Raw genomic sequence first — 17,678 nt, forward strand, 5'->3', positions numbered from 1 at the left:
GCCCCCCCCCGCCGGGAGGGCACCCCACGGGGGGAGGGCACCCCACGGGGGCACGAGGCGTGAGCCCGTGGGGACGGGGCTGAGCCCCCCGAGGTGGGCCGCGGGCCGGCAGGACCCCCCGACAGCCGCGTCCCCCAGCCCGGGGCAGGCGGCGGTGGCAGTGGGGGTGTCCCCCCCCCTTTCTCCGCCACGTCCCCACTCCCACCCTGCGCACCCCGGGGTGCCGGTGACCCCCGGGCTCCGAGAGCCGCCGCAGGCGCTGGGGCGTCTCCAGGGGGTCCCGTGTCCCCGTGTCCCCGTGGCGGGGAGCCCCGTGCCCCCCGCTTTGCCGGAGGCGGCGGTTCGGGAGGCGATGCCACGTGGCCCAGCGGGTCGGCACGGATGAAGGGGGGCGAGGTCCCACTTCACCCCCCCAAGGAGCAGGACCAGACCCCCCCTGTGTCCCACTGCCCCCCACCCATCCCGCCTCCCCCAGCCCCACGGCACCCCGACACCGAGCAGGGCAGGAGTGTTTATTCACCAGCCACATGCCGGGGGGGGGGACAGGGACAGGGACACGCCAGCGGCCTGTGCAGCTTGGGGACATCCCCCGGGGGGGACCCAGGGCAGCCTGGACCCCCCCCTCCCCCCGCCCACCCGCTGCCCGCTCCTGCCCGCAGCTCCCCCCCGCTCAGAGCAGGGCCAGGAGGGCGGGGGGCAGCAGGGCCAGCAGGACGGGGAGCGGGGGGCCGGCGGCAGCGCCGAGGGCGTAATAGCGGGCCACGGCGACGTTGGGGTTCCCCTGCGCGGGGTCGAACCACATCTGGATGCAGCGGCCGCTGCCGCGGCGGTGGAGGGTGTAGCGGTAGGAGTGGGACCAGACCTGCTCGCAGAGGTCGGCGGCCGTGGGGAAGACGAACTTGAACTTCTGGCACATGGCACCCCGGGGACACTGGTTGGTGCCTGGGGGAGGGGGGTGGGTGTCAGAGGAGGGGGGGTCTTCGGGACGCGGGGGGGGTGTCGTTCCCCTGCGTCTGGGGGAGTATCGGGGTCCTGCCGGCTCCCGCTGCCTTTGCCGGGGCGGGTTTGACCCTGGGGGACCCCCACCCCGCTGCCAGCACCCCCCACCCCACGGGGACCCTCGCGCACCCCCAGACCCGCTCGCAGCCACCGAGGAGGGGGGACGCGGCCGCCTCCCCTGCGGCGAGACGGGGGGGTGACCGGGGACCCACAGCGGGGTCCAGCCGTGGTGGGGGGTGTGGGGGGGGGGTCCCCGCACCCCCCCACTCACCTGTGGTCCAGTTCCAGCCCTTGTGCCAGTTGACCTTGCAGGTGACGGCGTCCTGGCAGTCCTCCCACCACTGCTCGCAGTCCTCCCGGCACAGCGGCACGTGCAGGATCCGCTCCTTACGCCAGCTGGTGTCCGTCTGCGGCGGCACCCCGCTTCAGCCCAGTTCAGCCCAGTTCAGCCCGGGGAGCTCCCAGTCCTCCAGCAGGTGTGTGTGTGGGGGGTGCTGGTGCTGGGAAAGGCGGGGGGGGGGGCCTGCACCCACCTGCTCGATCCAGGGCCCCAGGTTGGGGGAGCACTCGTAGAGACACGTGTCCTGGATGAAGTGACGCTTGCACTTCTCCGGCATGGCCCCGCAGTGGTCCCAGTTGAAGTTGTACAGGTAGGACTGGTCCTGGTGAGCCTCCAAACTGGTGTTGGCGGTGCAGCAGGCGTTCTCCTTCCACAGGACACACTGCACCGGGGCTCAGCCGACGCTCGGCCGCGACCCACCGGTGCTCCCCGACACGGGGCGGGGGCCGGGGAAAGCACCGGCACCGGGTGACGGAGACGCCGCCGGGGTCAGGCCCGGTGACCCCACGGTGGGCGATGCCGGTGCGAGGACCCTACCTGCCCGTAGAGCTGCCCCTCGGGGCCGGGCCGCGTTTTGTGGTGCTTGGCGTCCATGCAGACGTTGAGCAGCGAGTCCCGTGCCGCCGCCACGGTGGCGGCGGCGGCGGCGGCGGCCGGCCAGGCCAGCAGCACCAGCAGCAGCGTCCGCGCAGCCGCCATCGTCCTGCTGGCAACGACGGGGGGGGGTCAGGACGGTGGCACCCAGGCTCCCCGGCCGGAGCACCGTCACCCGTCCCCGAGGGGACACGGTAGCGGTGGGGGACAAAGTCCCCCACGCGGCACGTGGGAGCCCGGTGGCACGCGGTCACCGCCAGCTCTTAGCCGGGACCCCCGGCGAGGGGTCAGGGCTGGGCCGCGGGACCCCCGGCGGGGCTCGGGGCTCTTACCCGGGGGGGGGCCGGGCTCCGGTTGCCACCGGGCGAGCGTGGCTCATCTCAAAGGTCGCGGCGCGGCGCAACCCTTGGCCACCGATCCCCGTGCGCGGGGCACGGCGGGTTGGGCGCGGGTGGGCCGGGCCCCGGCGTGTCCTGGGTTGACCCCCCCGCGCCCGCCCCGGCCCTGCGTGGAGCCGGGACCGGTCCTCCCGGCGCCGGGCTGGGGCCAGCGCCGGCCAAAATCCACGCGGGGCTGTTTGTCCTTCCCTCCCGTGGGGGGGGCGGGGGTGGCCCCACGCCCCGACGGCATCACGAGGGGCAGGATCGGGCCCCCCCGGCACCGCGGGGTCCCCACGGACACCCGTGGGAGGGGGGGGAGAGATGCCCCCGGGGGGGCGGGTACCCCCGTGGGGTCACAGACGCCCCGGGGGGGGGTCACCCCCCCCGCCCCCCCCCACGGGTCACGGATGTCCCGGGGGTCGCGGAAGCCCCCGCCGGGGCCGGTCCCCGGGCTCGGACGCGCTGGAGGGGGAGCTGTCAATCAGGCCTCGCCGCCACGCCCCTCGCCACGCCCCCGCCGCGCACGGCCCCGCCCCTACTCCTCCCCTCCCTGCGGGCGTGGCCTCGCCGGGCGCGCCCATCCCTCCGCGCATGCTCCGTGCTGGGAGAAGTGCTTCCGGTGGGGCGCGGGCCGGGTTGTACTTCCGGGGCGGCGGCGGCCGGTCCCGCTGCCGGTGTCCCGCGCCCCCCCGTGCCATGTCCACGCTGTTCCCCTCGCTGCTGCCCCGCGTCACCGAGGCCCTGTGGTTCAACCTCGACCGGCCCTGCGTGGACGAGACCGAGCTGCAGCAGCAGGAGCAGCAGCACCAGGCCTGGGTGGGCCCCGCGGGGAGCGGGCCCGGCGGGGGCGGCCGGTGCCCTTCAACGCGCCGGTGCTGAGCGGAGGCTGCTCCGGGGATTAATTAATTACCCTTCCCGTCCCGGGAGCCCCCGAGCAGCCCGCCCCGGGAGCGCGGTCCGGTGCCGCGGCCCCGGGGCGGCCCCCGGGCGCGGGGGAGAGGCATCTCCTCGGTTAAAACGCCCAAGCCCCGGAATCTCGGGGGTGGGGCTGGTGTAATTACAGCGCTCCCGGCGCTGACGAGCGCTGCGGGAGCCTCTGGGTCCCTCCGGGGGGGAGGGCTCTAATCGAGCTGTAATTACCTGGCGTTGGGCTGTGCGCATGCCGCCCGGTGGGGTTAGTCTCTAGTCTGTTTTTTGGTTAAAAAAAGAGATAGCTCCGTGTCCGGGCCCTGCTCGGGGAGCGCAGGCAGCTGCCCGCAGCCGCTCTTGCCCGTCGCCCTGGGCCGGGCGGGGGGATGCCGTGGGCAGGGGGCTCCTCCGGCAGCTGCCGGCCGGGCTCGCCGCGGCGAGGAGCGGCACGGGGGGGCCGGTGGCCGGGTGGGAAGGGCCGGTTTGCCGCGGGGGGGGGGGGGTGTCGCGGAGCTGTCGGGGTGCTCACCCGCCTCCCCTTTCTCTTCCCTCCCCAGCTGCAGAGCATAGCGGAGAAGGACAACAACCTGGTGCCCATCGGAAAGCCGGCGTCCGAGGTGGGTGCAGTGCTGTGGTGGGGCGGGGGTCCCACGGCCCTACCCACGCGGGATGGGGGGGGGGGAGCGGCGGGAGTGGGGCACGGAGGGGGGCTGAGGGGCTGGCGGGGCGCTGGAGCTGTTGTATCGGCAGCATTACGACGAGGAGGAGGAGGAGGACGACGAGGACGACGAAGACAGCGAAGAGGACTCGGAGGACGACGAGGACATGCAGGATATGGACGAGATGAACGATTATAACGAGTCTCCCGATGACGGGGAGATCAATGAGGTAAATAGCCGGGGCTGGGGGTGCCGGCCAGGGGCTCGGCCCCACCGCGTGCGGCGCGGGGGGGGCCTGAGGGTGAACCCCGGGGGGGCTCTGCTCTCCTCCCCCCTCTGCCGGGTCCCTCTCCGCGTCTCCCTGCCTTCGGGAGGAGAGGGAAGGGCCGGCTCTGGGGAACAGCCTGGCCCCCGCTCGGGGTGGGGGGGGTCCTCAAACCTTTCCCCTCCCCAGGTGGACATGGAGGGGGCGGAGCAGGATCAGGACCAGTGGATGATCTGATTCTGCCGGGGCCTCGCCAGGCCGGAGCCTGGGGACGGGAGGAGGCTGGGGCAGAGCCCTCGCCCACCATGGCTCGGGGGGCAGAGCCCTCGCCCACCGCGGCTCGGGGGCCCTGGGGTGCTGTTTGGTGAAGCTCCTCCTGCCGCGGGGGCTGCGTGGGGCAAGGGGGGCTCGGGGTGAAGCCGCCCGGGGGGCCGGAGAGCCGCTGCGGCTGCCGGGGCAGCGCCGGGGAGGGCACGGCTCTGCCCGGCACGGCGGGGGTGCGGTGTCTTTTCTAATAAACTCAAGTTCTCAAGAAACCAGCCCCCGACTCTGGCGCCCGAGGCACGCCGGGGCGGGCGCTGGGAGCCGCGGGGATGCCCCTCGGGTGAGGGGGGGTCTGCGCCTGCCGGGGAGAGCCGGGCTCTCTGCCGCGCTTCCCCGGCGTCTCACGCGGACCTTCCTGCGCGGCCGCGGGGGGCAGCGGCTGGGGCGGGAGCCGTACGGGGAGCGAGACCCCCTCTTTCCGCCTGCTCCCACCGCCGTGCTCCGCCACAGACCACAGCAGCCACCGCGTTTCCTCCAGAGCCCGTGTTTACAGCCAAGCGTGCTTCGGCAGCGACCCGGCGCTCCCCGGCCCGGCTCAGCAGTTCCCGGTGTAGCGGAGCTCGGCGATGCCGTCGGGGATGGCGCGGAAGTACTCCAGGCTGGCGCGGTGCACCTTGCAGCGGTATTTGCCGCAAGTTTTGGCGTACTGCAGGAAGTGGGGCGCCCCGGGGAAGAGGACGTTGTCGGCCAGGACGGTGGCCCCCTCGGCCAGCAGCTGGTGGCTCTCCAGCAGCCGCAGGTCCCGCAGGTAGCAGCGCTTCCAGTGATCCATGAAGACGAAGTCGGCCCTCGGCAGGCCGTGCTTCTCCCGCAGCCGGGGGATCACCTCCTCCGAGGGGCCCACGATCAGCTCCACCTGCGCCGGACCCCCCCACCCCCCTCAGCCCCTGGGCTGGGGTACCGGGGTGCCAACCCGCACCCCACGGGGCCTCGGGGAGCAAGCGGCCCCGAGGGACCGGCAGGGGAAAGGAGCCGGCCTTTCCCTTCCCCGCTAGCCCGCCCGGCAGCGGGCGCGGGCTGGGAGAGGGGGGCGAGGTGCCGGGGAAGGGAAGGGTCCCCCCGGCAGCGGCGGGGGGGAAGAGCTGGGCTTTCCCGCCCCGTCCCGCCGCCCGGGCCCGGTGCTCACCGTCTGCTCGTCGAAGCCGGCCAGGCGGATGACCTTCTCGGCCACGGCGGCGTGGCGGGGGTCCACCTCCACGGTGTAAAGGCGGCCGCCCGGGGGCAGCCCCTGCGCCAGCAGCACCGTGCCGTAGCCGCAGTAGGTGCCCAGCTCCAGCACCCGCAGCGGCGCCCGCTCCTGCAGCAGCCGCTCCACGATCCTCCCTGCCGCGGCCCAGAGCCCTCAGCGCCGGGGGGCTGCACCCCCACCGCCCCCCCCCTTCCCGGGCAGGGGGAGGGTGCCAGCTGGTTCCCCGGCGCCAAGGGGGGCAGGGGACGCGGCACGGCACGGCGAGGGGGAGGTGAACGGCCGTGCCAAAGCTCCCCGTGTCCCCAGCCCGCCCTTGCCAAGACGCCCGTCCTGTGTCCCCAGCCGCGCTGGGGCTGCCAAGCCCTGACAATGGCGCCGCGGCTGCGCCGGCAGTGCCGCGGCCCATATCAACAGTGCCACAGCTGTGCCAACGACGCTATGGGCACACCAGCAGTGCCATGGCCGCACCAATGGTGCCACAGCCACACCAGCGCTGTCACGGCCATGCCAATGGTGCCACGGCCACACCAACAGCGTCACAACCATGTCAATGGTGCCATGGCCACACCAATGGTGCCACGGTTGTGCCAATGGTGCCACAGCCACACCAATGGCGTCACGGTTGTGCCAACGATGCCGTGGCCATGCCAATGGTGCCACGGCCACACCAACAGTGTCACAGCCATGTCAATGGTGTCATGGCCATGCCAACAGTGCCATGGCTGCGCTGATGGTGCCATGGCTGTACCAGTGAGTCCGTGGCCTCGCCAACGGTGCCACGGCCACACCAATGGTGCCACAGCCACGCCAACGGCGTCACGGTCGTGCCAACGATGTCATGGCCACACCAATGGTGCCATGGCCGTGCCAATGGTGCCACGGCCACGCCAGCAGCGTCATGGCCACGTCAATGGTGCCATGGCCACACCGACAGTGCCATGGCTGCGCTGGTGGTGCCACGGCCACGCCATTGGTGCCGTGGCCTTACTAACGGTGCCGGGACCCCCGCGGCGCAGACGGGCGAGGGTCGCGCTCACCTTTGACCGGCCCCACGCTGCTGAGGTGCTCGCAGCGGTAGCACCACTGGTCGAAGGTCTGCAGGAGGTGCCGGGGGTCGCCGGGGATGGCGTGGGCCAGCAGGTACTGGAAGGCGCGCTGCTCCCGCGGGACGCCGGTGAGCCGGTCCCGCAGCCAGCCCACCAGCACCGCCCGGTACAGCAGCACCAGGTAGTGCCGGTAGCGGATCAGCAGGGTGACGAGGAAGGGGAGGAAGGCCAGGGCGATTGCCGGCGACACCATCGCGGGGGGCTGGGGCTGTGGGAAGGGCCCCCCCCACGGGGGATGCTGGCGTGGGGGGGGTCCTCCCAGGGTGCCGGCCCCGCAGCTCCACCCGTGCCACGAGCTGGCCGTGCTCTGCACCCCCCCGGGAAGCGCCTCTCCCTGGGCTCCGGCGCTGCCGGCACGGTTTGCCCGGCCCCGGGGCTGCAGGGCTGTGGCCGGAGCCGGGCGGGGGCACCCTGGGGTGCTCTGGGGGTGCCGGGGACCCCCCCTCTGCGGGGCTGGTGTCGCGGGGGGCCGGGCTGTGGGGCTGCTCGGGGGGGGGGGGAGGGGGGCCACAGCCCTTCACACCCCCCTCGTCCCAGCTTTGCTGTCCCCGCGCCCCATATCCTGTGCTCCACGCCCCGCGCTGCACCCCACAGCCGGGGCTGTTGGGGGTCCCCAGCCGCAGCCCAGGGGGGACAGGGCCGCGGGGGTGGCACCTACCTGTCCCCACGCGGCAGGCAGGCGGCAGGCAGGCGGCAGGCAGGCGGCAGGCAGGCAGCAGGCAGGCCTGCGTGGCCCCGAGCGGTGCCAAGCCCTGCTGCCCGCTCAATTATTGATGGTGTCACCTTAGCTGCAGCCGGCACCGGCTCCGGTTACCGGTGACCGGGCTGAGTGGGGCTGGGGACAGGGACGGAGCCAGGCTGGGGCTGGGGGGTGGCCCTGGGGCTGGGGTCCCCTCACGGGCTGGGGGAGCAGAGCCTGGCGGGTGCGGGACCGGGGGGGAAGGACGCAGGGTTGGGGGGCGAGGGGCGGACGCTGGGGCAGGGCTGGGGGCAGTGTCCCTCGGGGACCCCCGGCCGCCCCGGGGAAGGCGCCTGGCCCCAGGGATCCCCAAGCCCCACGGACCCCCCCGGCGCGTCCCCCACCCGGCACCGCGGGGCCTCGGTCCCCGCACAGCCGGAGCGAGGGGCGACGTCCCGCCGGGCTGAGCACCCACGCTCTCATCGCAGCGATGGGCCCGGGGCGGGGGCCGGCAGCCCCCGGGAAGCCGCTCCTGTGCCCGGCGACGCCGCGGGCACCTGCGAGATGGCGCGGGAGGGCAGGGCGAAGGGCATCGCCCCTCCGACGGCCCCCCAGATTCCCCCGGCCCCCCGCCTCCCCGGAGGCCGCGCGGTGAGGCCGGAGCGAGCCATCGCGCCGTGGTCCCCGGTGCCGGCGGGGCTGCGGGCAGGGATGTCCCCGCCACCCGTGTCACCCAGCGCCAGGCTCCGGGGTGGCAGCCGCCCCCCTCCTCGTCCCCTTGCACCGGGGGCCACACGCCGGTGGGGCCTTGCGGCGGCAGAGCCGGGAGGGCTCCTGGGGGGGTCACTTGTCGGGGGGGGCGGGGGGGGTCCGGGGCTGCAGGGCAGGCGGGACCCCCGGCGTGGGGCCCGGGGCGGGCACCCGCTCTGCACCCCGCATTTTCCACGCACGGAGTGGCACACGGCCAAGGGGAGACGCGGGGGTCCCCACGCCGGGGGTCCCCATGGCGGGGGTGGGCACGGGGCAGGGGGTGCTGGGGGCTGGCCAGCGGGGTCCCCCGGCACTGGCAATGCTGCCCGCACAGGCAGCGGGGAGCTGCGGGCAGGATCGGGGCCGGAGGAAGGGGGCTCAGCTTGGCCCCCCCCAAGGCGGGATGCCCAAACCTGCAGGGGGCGGCAGGGGGAGGGGAAGTCCTCGGGCTTGGGGGCTCAGGGCTCGGGGGCTCAGAGGGTTCAGGGGGCTTGGGAGGCGCAGGGGATTGGGGCGCAGGGACGTCAAGGCTCAGGGCGTTCGGAGGGCTCAGGGGGCTTGGGGGCTCAGGGCTCGGGGGCTCAGATGGTTTGGGGGCTCGGGGCTCAGGGCTTGGGGGGCTCAGACAGTTTGGGGGCTCAGGGTTCAGGGTTTGGGGGCTCAGGGTTTGGGGCCTCAGGGGTCTCAGGGCTTGGGGGGCTCAGACAGTTTGGGGGCTCGGGGCTCAGGGTTTGGGGGCTCAGAGGGTTCAGGGGGGCTTGGGAGGCGCGGGGGATTGGGGGCGCAGGGACGTCAAGGCTCAGGGGGTTCGGAGGGCTCAGGGGGCTTGGGGGGCTCAGGGGGCTCAGACGGTTTGGGGGGCTCAGGGTTTGGGGACTCAGGGGACTCAGGGCTCGGGGGGCTCAGATGGTTTGGGGGGCTCAGGGCCTGGGGGGCTCAGGGCACCCACCGAGGTCCCGGCAGCAGACCTTCTCCAGAAGCCCCTGCCCGGCTGCCCCAGGGGGCTGCAGGCAGCGCAGGCAGGGCCCGGCGGGCAGAACGGGGGGGCCCGGCACGGTGCTGCCTGCGCGGGGGTGCGGGCAGGGGGCTGCGGGGCCGGGCAGAGCCCGAGGCGCCGGAGCTGTCCCGAAGGGCTGTGGCTGGGCGGGCAGCAAAGTGCGGGCAGCAAAGTGCGGGCAGGCAGCGAAGCGCAGGCAGCCAAGTGCAGGCAGGGCTCCCAGCACGGCCCCCGCCCCGCCCCGGCCGTGCCTCAGTTTCCCCACCCCCCCGGGCTGCCGGCTCCTCCGCGCCGGGCGCCCCGTGGGTCCCCCCGTGGGGCCGGGCTGCCCCGTTCCCGTCCCACGCGGCCGCCCCACCCGTGGCCCGGGTCAGCTGGAGTGGCCGTGGGCCCCCCGGAGAGTCCCCCTGCACTGGGAGCGCTGGGAGCACTGGGGGCGCTGGGGCTGTCGGGGGCACTGGGAGCGCTGGGAGCATTGGGGCTGTTGGGGGCACTGGGAGCACTGGGAGCACTGGGGGTGTTGGGGGCACTGGGAGCGCTGGGAGCATTGGGGCTGTTGGGGGCACTGGGGGTGTTGGGGACACTGGGAGCACCGGGGGCACTGGGAGCGCTGGGGGCACTGGGAGCATGGGAGGTACAGGGGCACTGGGAGTACTGGGAGCACTGGAGCACTGCTGTCACTGGTGTCACTGGTTGGTGTCACTGGGAGTACTGGGAGCACTGCTGTCACCAGTGTCACTGGTGTCACTGGTGTCACTGGTGTCACTGGTGTCACTGGTTGGTGTCACTGGTTGGTGTCACCGGTTGGTGTCACTGGTTGATGTCACTGGTGTCACTGGTGTCACTGGTGTCACTGGTTGGTGTCACTGGCAGTACTGGGAGCACTGCTGTCACTGGTGTCACTGGTTGATGTCACTGGTGCCACTGGTGTCACTGGTTGGTGTCACTGGGAGTACTGGGAGCACTGCTGTCACCAGTGTCACTGGTGTCACTGGGAGCACTGCTGTCACTGGTGTCACTGGTTGGTGTCACCGGTCGGTGTCACTGGTTGATGTCACTGGTGCCACTGGTGTCACTGCTGTCACTGGTGCCACTGCTGTCACCGGTTGCTGTCACCGGTTGGTGTCACTGGTTGATGTCACTGGTACCACTGCTGTCACTGGTGTCACTGGTTGCTGTCACTGGTGTCACTGCTGTCACCGGTTGCTGTCACCGGTCGGTGTCACCGCTGTCACGGGGGCTCCCGCCCCGCCCCATCCGGGCGCTCGCGCGTGCGGACGCCCCCTGGCCGCAGACGCGCACGCGCGTGGCCCCCGCCCGCGTGACGCAGCCCGCGCGCCGGCGCCGCCCCCCGCCGCTCCCGTGACGCAGCTCGCGCGCTCCCAGCGGAGGGAGCGGCGCGGTGCAAGGGCGGGGCCGGCGCGCGCTCCCCGCTTCCCCCCTCCCCTCCCCCGCCCCGTTCGGCGCCGCTGATTGGCTCCCCTGCACGTGACGGCGGCGCCTTGAGGCGGGGCGGGGAGGAAGCGGGGCCCTTCCCTTCCCATTGGCTGCCTCCGCCCACGTGACGGGATGGCGGGTCACGGGGCAGGCGGCGGCGGCGGGGGGAGGGGCGCGGCTCCGCCCCCCCGGCGCTCACGTGACCGGGGCGGCGGGGCCCCTGCCGGACACCGTAGCGGCGCCGCGCCCGGCCCGGCCCTGCTGCGCCTCGCCATGGGCTGCTGCTACAGCAGCGAGGCCGAGGCCTCCGACCAGGTGGGCCCCGGCGCCGGGGGGGGGGAGCCCGGGGCCCGGGGGGAGCCCGGGGCCCTGCGGGCTGGGGGCGCGGCCCGGGCCCGGCCGACGCGGCCCCGCCGTGGGGGGCGGCCCCGCCGTGGGGGGCGGCCTGCCCGCGCCCCGCGCCGAGGCCTCGGCCCCTCTGCCGGCGCGGAGGGCCTCTCCTCCCGGGGCGGCGGCGGCCTGGGCGGGGGGGGTGGGGGGGGGCGGCTCTCCCTGCCGGGGCGGCGAAGGGCGGGTGCCTGCCCGCCCGCCCTCTCCGGGGTGGGGGGGGTCCGCGGGCAGCGCCGCTTCCCTTCCCTTCCCTTCCCTTCCGTCCCCTTCCCGGGGCCAGGCGCTGGCCTGGGCAGCCCCGCCGGCACCGTGACAGCGGCGGTGCCTCTGCCTGCCGGCCCGGCCGCCGGGCCCCGCTCCCCTCTCGCTCCTGCCGGTGCCCCCCCGGTGTTTCGGGGGGGGTCCGGCCCTGCTGCTGCCTCGGCCCCGGTCTGCTCCGGCCGCACCCCGCAGTTCCCGTCCAGGCCGCTGGCGTGGTGCCGGTTGAGGCCGTGCTGGGAGGGGACGGGGCAGCCGGTAACCCCGGCCCGACCCCCCCCCCCTCCGGTGCGGGGCAGCCACGAGCTGCCGCCGTGGGGCCTTGGTGCCAGGGTCCTGTGGCTTTGGAGCCGCAGGTGGCCGTCCCCAGAGAAACCCGATGGACCCCGGGACCGTGGGGCCGTTCCCCCGGTGCTGCCGGACCCTCGCCGCCGTGCCTGACGCTGCCTCCGTGTCGTTATTTCCGCTGCCAGAATCCCCGGGGAATCGGCTGTGGCGTTGCCCCCCACCCTGGCAAATTCGGGGCGGCTCATTTCTTCCCGTGGCCGCTCGTCCGCCCGGCTAGTGCCAGCCGCCCCGCTGGCCCTGCAGACCTGGGGCTGGCTCCTCTCCTAGAACAGCCCCAGAGAGCGGCTGTTGCCCCCGACCTTCTTACCCTCCCTTTTGCCTTGCGGTTCTCCCGCTGCCGGACTTGTTCCGGCGTTCCCGGCCCTGCCTGGCAGGAGGAGGGGGCTTGGCGGATCGTGCAAGACGAGCCCCCCACCCCGCAGACCCCGTCCCGGTGCAGGTGTAAGCCCAGGGCCCCTGACAGCCGCGGTGCCAGTTTTTCCTTCCTGGGACGGAGCGACCGTCCCCGCTGCCACCTCTTGCTGAGCAGCGCGGGGGGCCGGTGCAAAATCGGGGCCGTCGCCTGTGCCGCAGAAACTTAATCCACGGCCGCGGTGTGGGCAGCCTGTCCCCGTGTCCCTGCCGGGGAGCGGGGCTGTGACAGCTCGTCCCCGGGGCAGCCCGGCCCGCGGCCGAGCCGTCGTGCTCCCGCGGGTGCTGCGGGGAAGGGGAAGGGCCCTGGGCTGGAGGATCGCAGCGGCGTTTCCCGGCAGAAGGAAGCGGAGAGGGGGCTGCTGGCCAGGGAGGAGCTGTGGAGATGTCACCCACGGGGCGTGCGGAGGGGTGACCGCGCTCCCGGGCTCGCCCTGGGTCACAGGCTGGGCGTCCCGCTCTCCCGGGTGCTCGTGCCCGTTGGCTCCCTGCCAGGCTCCTCTCCCGGCCCCTGGCGTCGCTCCTGGGCCAAGCCGGAGGATTAAGGCCCGAGCCACGGCTGGGGGCTCTGCACCCCCGGAGCTGAGGGAGGGGGGATGTGCCCCACGGCTCCGCTCCTTCTGAAAGCCTCCTCCAGGCACCCCCCACCCCGCGGTGCCCCTGGGCTGCGGCTGGTGGGGTTCACCTGGCCCGGACGAGCCCCGTGCTGTGCCGGCGCGGACGCGAAAGGCTGGTGGGGGTCTCTGGCCGCCGGGCGGGGGGCGCGGCTGCCGTATGTGCTGCGTAGGCAGGTTTGGGATGCGACGGGCGCGTCCTCGTTAGCCGCAAGGTTTCGGGTAGGGTGACGCTGGTGCGTCAGGCAGGCGATCGGGATCCTCTGGGGGAGCAGGCAGGGCTGTGGGCTCCTGCCTGCGGGGTTACCCGCTCCAGGCGTGCTGCCGCACGCTGCCTGCTTTCGGCCGCGCTTGCTCCCTTTGTGGCAGTGGGGGCTCTGGCTGGGAAAAAGCGAAGGAATTGGGGAAGCGGAGCCTGGCCGTCGCCTCGGCGGAGCCGGGGCTGTGTTGGGGTTACACCGGGATGGACGGGGAGCCCTCCCGGCAGGCGTAGGGCGAGACTCGCCCCGTCCCGTGTGGTGAAAGCTGCTGGCGCGGGGGAGCCGGGGCTGATTCTCCTCTTCCCTTTCCCCAGGAAGAAGAGACGAAGCGGCTGCTGGAGCCGGCGGCCAGCCCTCCCAACAAGGTGCTGAACGGAGCGGAGCAGAGCTACCACAACCTCCCGTCGGCGCGCACCGACGAGCAGGCCATGCTGTCCTCCATCCTCGCCAAAACGGCCATGTAAGCCTCGTGCCGTAACCGCCTCGGCACGGCGGCGCAGCGGGTGGCGTGGCCGGGCAGGCAGGGCGTCTGGGGCAGCGGCGATGACCGCAGGACACGGCCACGTGCCGTGGCAGCCTCACCGGGGGTCTGCCTGGCCAGGACCCTCTGCCCGTGCCTGGCCGGAGGTGCCGAGGGAAGGGGGGAGCTGTGGCAGTGCCCCCCGCCTCCCGCTGGCAGCCCGCCTCGGGGTTGGGCTGCCTGTGGATGGCCCCCCCCCCCCCCGATTTGAGCCCCACAGGGACGCAGAGACGAGACCCTGGGTGTGAGGGGACCCCTTGGCTGCTGGGCTGGGAATAGGGGAGGGGCTGGGGAGCCCCCCGCTCCAAACTGGGGTGAGCGAGTGAGTCCTTGGGGATGCAGAGAGGGGGACTGAGGGGCAGCGTCTCCCTTCCGGGGGCGGGGGGGGGGCCCTCTGTTCGCCCCGGGGAGGCCGCTCCCCGTCTGCGCGGGGGCAATGTGGGGAGGGGGCTGTGCCCAGCCTGGCTGGGGGGGGCTTTGGGTTCCTCGAGGACGCTGCTGCTCCCCTGCCTGGCACGGAGGGGCTGGTGGCAACCGGTGCGTGTCCCCCACATGGTATCGCGGCAGCCCCGAGCACCTCTGGGTGCGGGTGGCGTGCAGCTGGGCTGCGGCGTAGACCTGGGCGAGTGCCCAGCCCCGCTCTGAGCCCGGGGCCCGGTACCAGGGCTCTCGGGACATCTGCCAAGCGCTTAATCCTCGCAGCCCTTGCGGCATGGCGGAGCGTCCTTCCCCGAGCGGCTGTGTGCCGACGTCCCCAGGGTACGGGCCAGCCCGTGCAACAGGAGGCTGCGGACCAAAGCCCCCGGCTCTCCGTGCTGCCTCCGTCCGCATCTGCCCCGGGCCGGTTGCAGTCCTTGGCGTTTCCCTCCCGGCAAGCAGCCGCTCCAGCCTGGCACGCTCCTATCCAGCTGGCCGCAGCCCTGCCGCCAGTTTGGCTTCGTAACAGCCCCGAGCTGCTCATTTTGTGGTGCCAGAGGGTGCTGAAGCCCTGCCTGCCCTCGTCGGAGGGTGCTGGGTCTGCCTGAGGGGGCTCGGGGTTGGGGGTGGGGGGGGGAGGAATGACAAACCCGCAGCGGGGACCCGCTGTCTTGTGTCTCCGCAGCAACATCATCGACGTGTCGGCAGCGGATTCCCAGGGCATGGAGCAGCACGAGTACATGGACAGGGCCAGGCAGTACAGGTGGGCCCTGCCCTGCTCCCTCGGGACGCTTGCAGCCCCTCAAAGCCACGTCCCCAGGCGGGGCGGGAGGGCAGCGGGCAGGACCTGGGGGTTTTGGCCTTGGGAGGGTGACTCCGCACGGAGCAGAGAGCTGGTGCTCAGCCCCGCTCCTCCCCTCCGCCCCCCCGGCGCTGCTGGGTGAGGCCAGCGGCAGAGCCCTCGTCCCGGCTACGGGCTCGGGGAGGGCGGCCGCGCACAAAGGGCTCCTGTGTTTCCCCCCCCCGCCCGGCGCTCGAGGCAGACGGCGGGTGGCCGGATGCGATTGCCGCCGCTTGAAAGGCGCCTGTGTCGGAGAGCTGGAAGCTCCCTCGTCCTCCCGCCTCGGGGAGCGAAGAGGGGTGGACGCCGGCAGCGGTGTGGCGCGGTTCCCCCTCGGTGGTGCGGCACCCATCTTCTGCCGAGCCTGGGTCTCCCCGCGTCCCGTCGCTCCCCGGGGTGGGCTGGCGTGCTCCTCGCCGGCGCCGACCCTCGCCGCTCTCCCCTCCGCAGCACGCGCCTGGCCATGCTGAGCAACAACCTGACGCACTGGAAGAAGCTCCCGCTGCTGCCGTCTCTGACCAACCAACCGCACCAAGTGCTCGCCAGCGACCCCGTCCCCTTCGCAGACCTGCAGCAGGTGAGGGGCTGGGGGCCAGCTCTGCCCCGCAGCCGGCCCCCTCGGTGCTCCGCGGAGATGCGGCGGGGGGGGGGGGGGCTGAAGCGTCCTCGTCCCGGAGGAGCAGCGGTGCCGGGAGCCCTGGCAGCTGCGGCAGCGACCGCTCCAGCTTGTCTGTAGCAGCCCGGCCGTGCCGGAGGACCCCGGGCGGGTCCTGGCGGCCGCTCTTGCTGTCTTCGGCTCGGTGTGGCCTCGGCAGAGGAGCGCGGACGCCACGGGCCGTGCCGGGGCTCCCGTGAGCGTGGAGGTGGGAGTGACGGTGCCGGTGGGCGATGCCGTGGCCAATGCAGAACCATCCCGAGTTTCAGGCAGCCCCATAAGGACTCGTTAGTGCTGAAGGCGAAGCCCGGTCACGGGTTTCTAGCGCGGTAACTGCGTGCAGGCGGCACAGGCAGCGGCTCTGGATGCCTTCCAGTCCCTTCAGAGCATCGTTTGCGGCAGCGGGGTGTTTTGCGTAGCCCAGCGCAGCACCCAGGGGCTCGCTGCGGCTCGTGGTGCTTCCTCCCCGGCCGGGGTGTTTGAACACTGAAGCGTGCGGGGAGAGGAGACTGTCCCTGGGCTGCCAGAAACCCCTTCCCGAACGGAGATGGGCTGGCGTCCCGCCACGGCTGGTGTCCCACCGCAGCCCTCCGCCCTGCCGGCGGGGCGGCCACGGGGGACGGCGGAGGATCACCCCCTCCCGGGGGGCACGGCCTGAGCCTGGCATCGGCCTGGATCTCGGCAGCGGCCGCGGGTCCCGCTCGGAGGGGCCCTTCCTTGGGAGCGTCGTTGCCGTCCTACGGGCGCGCTGGTGCGGCCGAGGGCGGGAGGGCTGTGGGGCGGGCGTCAGCGGGTGCCGTGCTCGGGGCGGTGGGTGCTTCCCCCACCCCGTCCGGCTTCCGAGCGATGGCGGGCGGGATGTTTGCTTCGGGATAACCGCGTTTGCCGGAGCCGCCGCTAACGCCGGTTGCCGCGGTTGTGCCCGCAGGTGTCCCGGATAGCTGCCTACGCCTTCAGCGCGCTCTCACAGATCCGCGTCGACGCCAAAGAAGAACTGGTTGTACAGTTTGGCATCCCCTGAGCCTGCCCCGCAGCACCACAGCTTCACCCGTTTGGGGTTGTTTTTCTCTTTTTTTTTTTCTTTTTTCTTTTTTTCCCCCCCTTTTTTTGTTTTTGTCTTTATTTCCCCTCCCTTCCCTCCCCACGGTGCCGCGACAGAACTTGTACAGACACCCGGTTTCCTACTAATCGCCGAGACGCCCGGCGCTGCGCGGAGGCTTTCTCCTCCGGGTGGGTGGGTGGGTGGGTGGGTGTCCCTGGGGACGGGGGCTGCCTTTCGCCGGACGCCACCTTGCCGCAGGGATGACCACAAAGGGAACGCCGGCGCGGGGAGGCCCGGCGTGGGTCGGCACCGCTGTGCCGGGTCGAGGCGGGCTGGAGCCAGGCGGTGCCGGAGCTCGGGCTGCTGCGGATGTGACGCTCTGCGCGGGACCTGGTGGCTTCTGACGCCCTCCCCGCTCATTTTTACATGTTTGGACCTTTGTTTTGGGTTTGGTTTGTGTTTTTTTTTAATTATTATTTTTGGCCACGGTAGATAAAACCATGTTCATCCGGCGCCCGTCTCCTCTGTTCTGCGCCGGCCGCGGCCCGGCCGCGGTGGGAGAGCGCCGGGGCAGCCGTGCCGTCGTGTGTTTTGGGGGGACGCGTGTCCCCCCCCGCCCCTTTCCAGGGATTTTGGGAAGAGGGATGTGCCTTGTTCTGGTGAGGGGGTTTGCGCTGGGCTCCAGTGCTCCCCTGGAGCTCCGCTCCGCTTTCCCAGTTGGTTACTGGGACGCACTGGACCTGGCTCCTCCTGGCAAAGGCTTTTGGGGCCGGGCGGGGCCGTGCCCAGGCTCCCAGCCCCACGCAACCAGGCTGGGGGGGCTTCCATCCCGGTGCCTGGGGTCGGAGGTGGCCCCATGGCTTCTCCCCGCTCTCGGGGGATCCCCGTCCCTTGGCACAGCCCCTCGCCCAGGCCTTGCCCTGCGGGGCCGGTCCTCGGGGTCCCCTTTTGTAAAGAAGCGACCCCCGTGAGCCCTCCTCTGCCCCCAGCCCTGCCTGCCAGCCCCCGGCCGTGGCCGCTCCCAGGGCCGTGGTGGCTAGGAGGGCCGGGGGGTGGCGAGGGGGGTCCCTGGGAGGCAGCGGGACCCCCAGTGTCACCCCGGGAGGCAGCCGAGGCCGGGGTGGGCCTGCGAGGGGTCTCGGGGTGCTGGTTTCGAGGCAGACGCTGAGCCTTGGCCCCCGCCTCCTCCCTTGCCTCCCCCTGGCAGGGGGGGCCGGGGACGAGCCCAGGACCCCTCTGGGCCCACCCAGGTGGGGTGAGGCCCCGCGGGTGGGTCGGGGCCGCTTTGGGGGCT

At 73.2% G+C, this 17,678-nt stretch overlaps 4 protein-coding genes across 5 annotated transcripts; 2 read left to right on the forward strand and 2 right to left on the reverse strand.

Annotated features, from left to right (window-relative positions):
* Window positions 1-508: 508 nt before the first annotated feature.
* LOC140646683 (folate receptor gamma-like) lies at window positions 509-2,922 on the reverse strand. 2 transcript variants are annotated; one of them, XM_072851012.1, is made up of 5 exons: window positions 2,266-2,922; window positions 1,877-2,042; window positions 1,533-1,721; window positions 1,271-1,406; window positions 509-942 (listed from the first exon to the last, which is right to left on the reverse strand). In XM_072851012.1, the coding sequence occupies exons 1-5, from the start codon at window positions 2,310-2,312 to the stop codon at window positions 671-673; spliced, it is 810 nt and encodes a 269-aa protein (XP_072707113.1). In that variant the 5' UTR covers window positions 2,313-2,922; the 3' UTR covers window positions 509-670. The 2 variants fall into 2 exon arrangements, with proteins under 2 accessions (XP_072707113.1, XP_072707112.1); XM_072851011.1 differs by having other exon boundaries at window positions 1,877-2,045.
* ANAPC15 (anaphase promoting complex subunit 15) lies at window positions 2,918-4,585 on the forward strand. Its single transcript, XM_072851013.1, has 4 exons — window positions 2,918-3,129; window positions 3,780-3,839; window positions 3,973-4,110; window positions 4,336-4,585. Exons 1-4 carry the CDS (start codon window positions 3,010-3,012, stop codon window positions 4,381-4,383), a joined length of 366 nt encoding a protein of 121 aa, XP_072707114.1. The 5' UTR covers window positions 2,918-3,009; the 3' UTR covers window positions 4,384-4,585.
* Window positions 4,586-5,005: 420 nt separating this feature from the next.
* TOMT (transmembrane O-methyltransferase) lies at window positions 5,006-6,958 on the reverse strand. Its single transcript, XM_072859617.1, has 3 exons — window positions 6,697-6,958; window positions 5,597-5,793; window positions 5,006-5,326 (listed from the first exon to the last, which is right to left on the reverse strand). The coding sequence occupies exons 1-3, from the start codon at window positions 6,956-6,958 to the stop codon at window positions 5,006-5,008; spliced, it is 780 nt and encodes a 259-aa protein (XP_072715718.1).
* Window positions 6,959-10,784: 3,826 nt separating this feature from the next.
* Window positions 10,785-16,896, forward strand: LAMTOR1 (late endosomal/lysosomal adaptor, MAPK and MTOR activator 1). Its single transcript, XM_072851014.1, has 5 exons — window positions 10,785-10,943; window positions 13,224-13,369; window positions 14,532-14,609; window positions 15,138-15,264; window positions 16,271-16,896. The coding sequence occupies exons 1-5, from the start codon at window positions 10,902-10,904 to the stop codon at window positions 16,361-16,363; spliced, it is 486 nt and encodes a 161-aa protein (XP_072707115.1). The 5' UTR covers window positions 10,785-10,901; the 3' UTR covers window positions 16,364-16,896.
* Window positions 16,897-17,678: the final 782 nt, after the last annotated feature.

This window comes from Ciconia boyciana, chromosome 1 (genome assembly GCF_034638445.1).
Source record: "Ciconia boyciana chromosome 1, ASM3463844v1, whole genome shotgun sequence".
Taxonomy (NCBI): Eukaryota; Metazoa; Chordata; class Aves; order Ciconiiformes; family Ciconiidae; genus Ciconia; species Ciconia boyciana.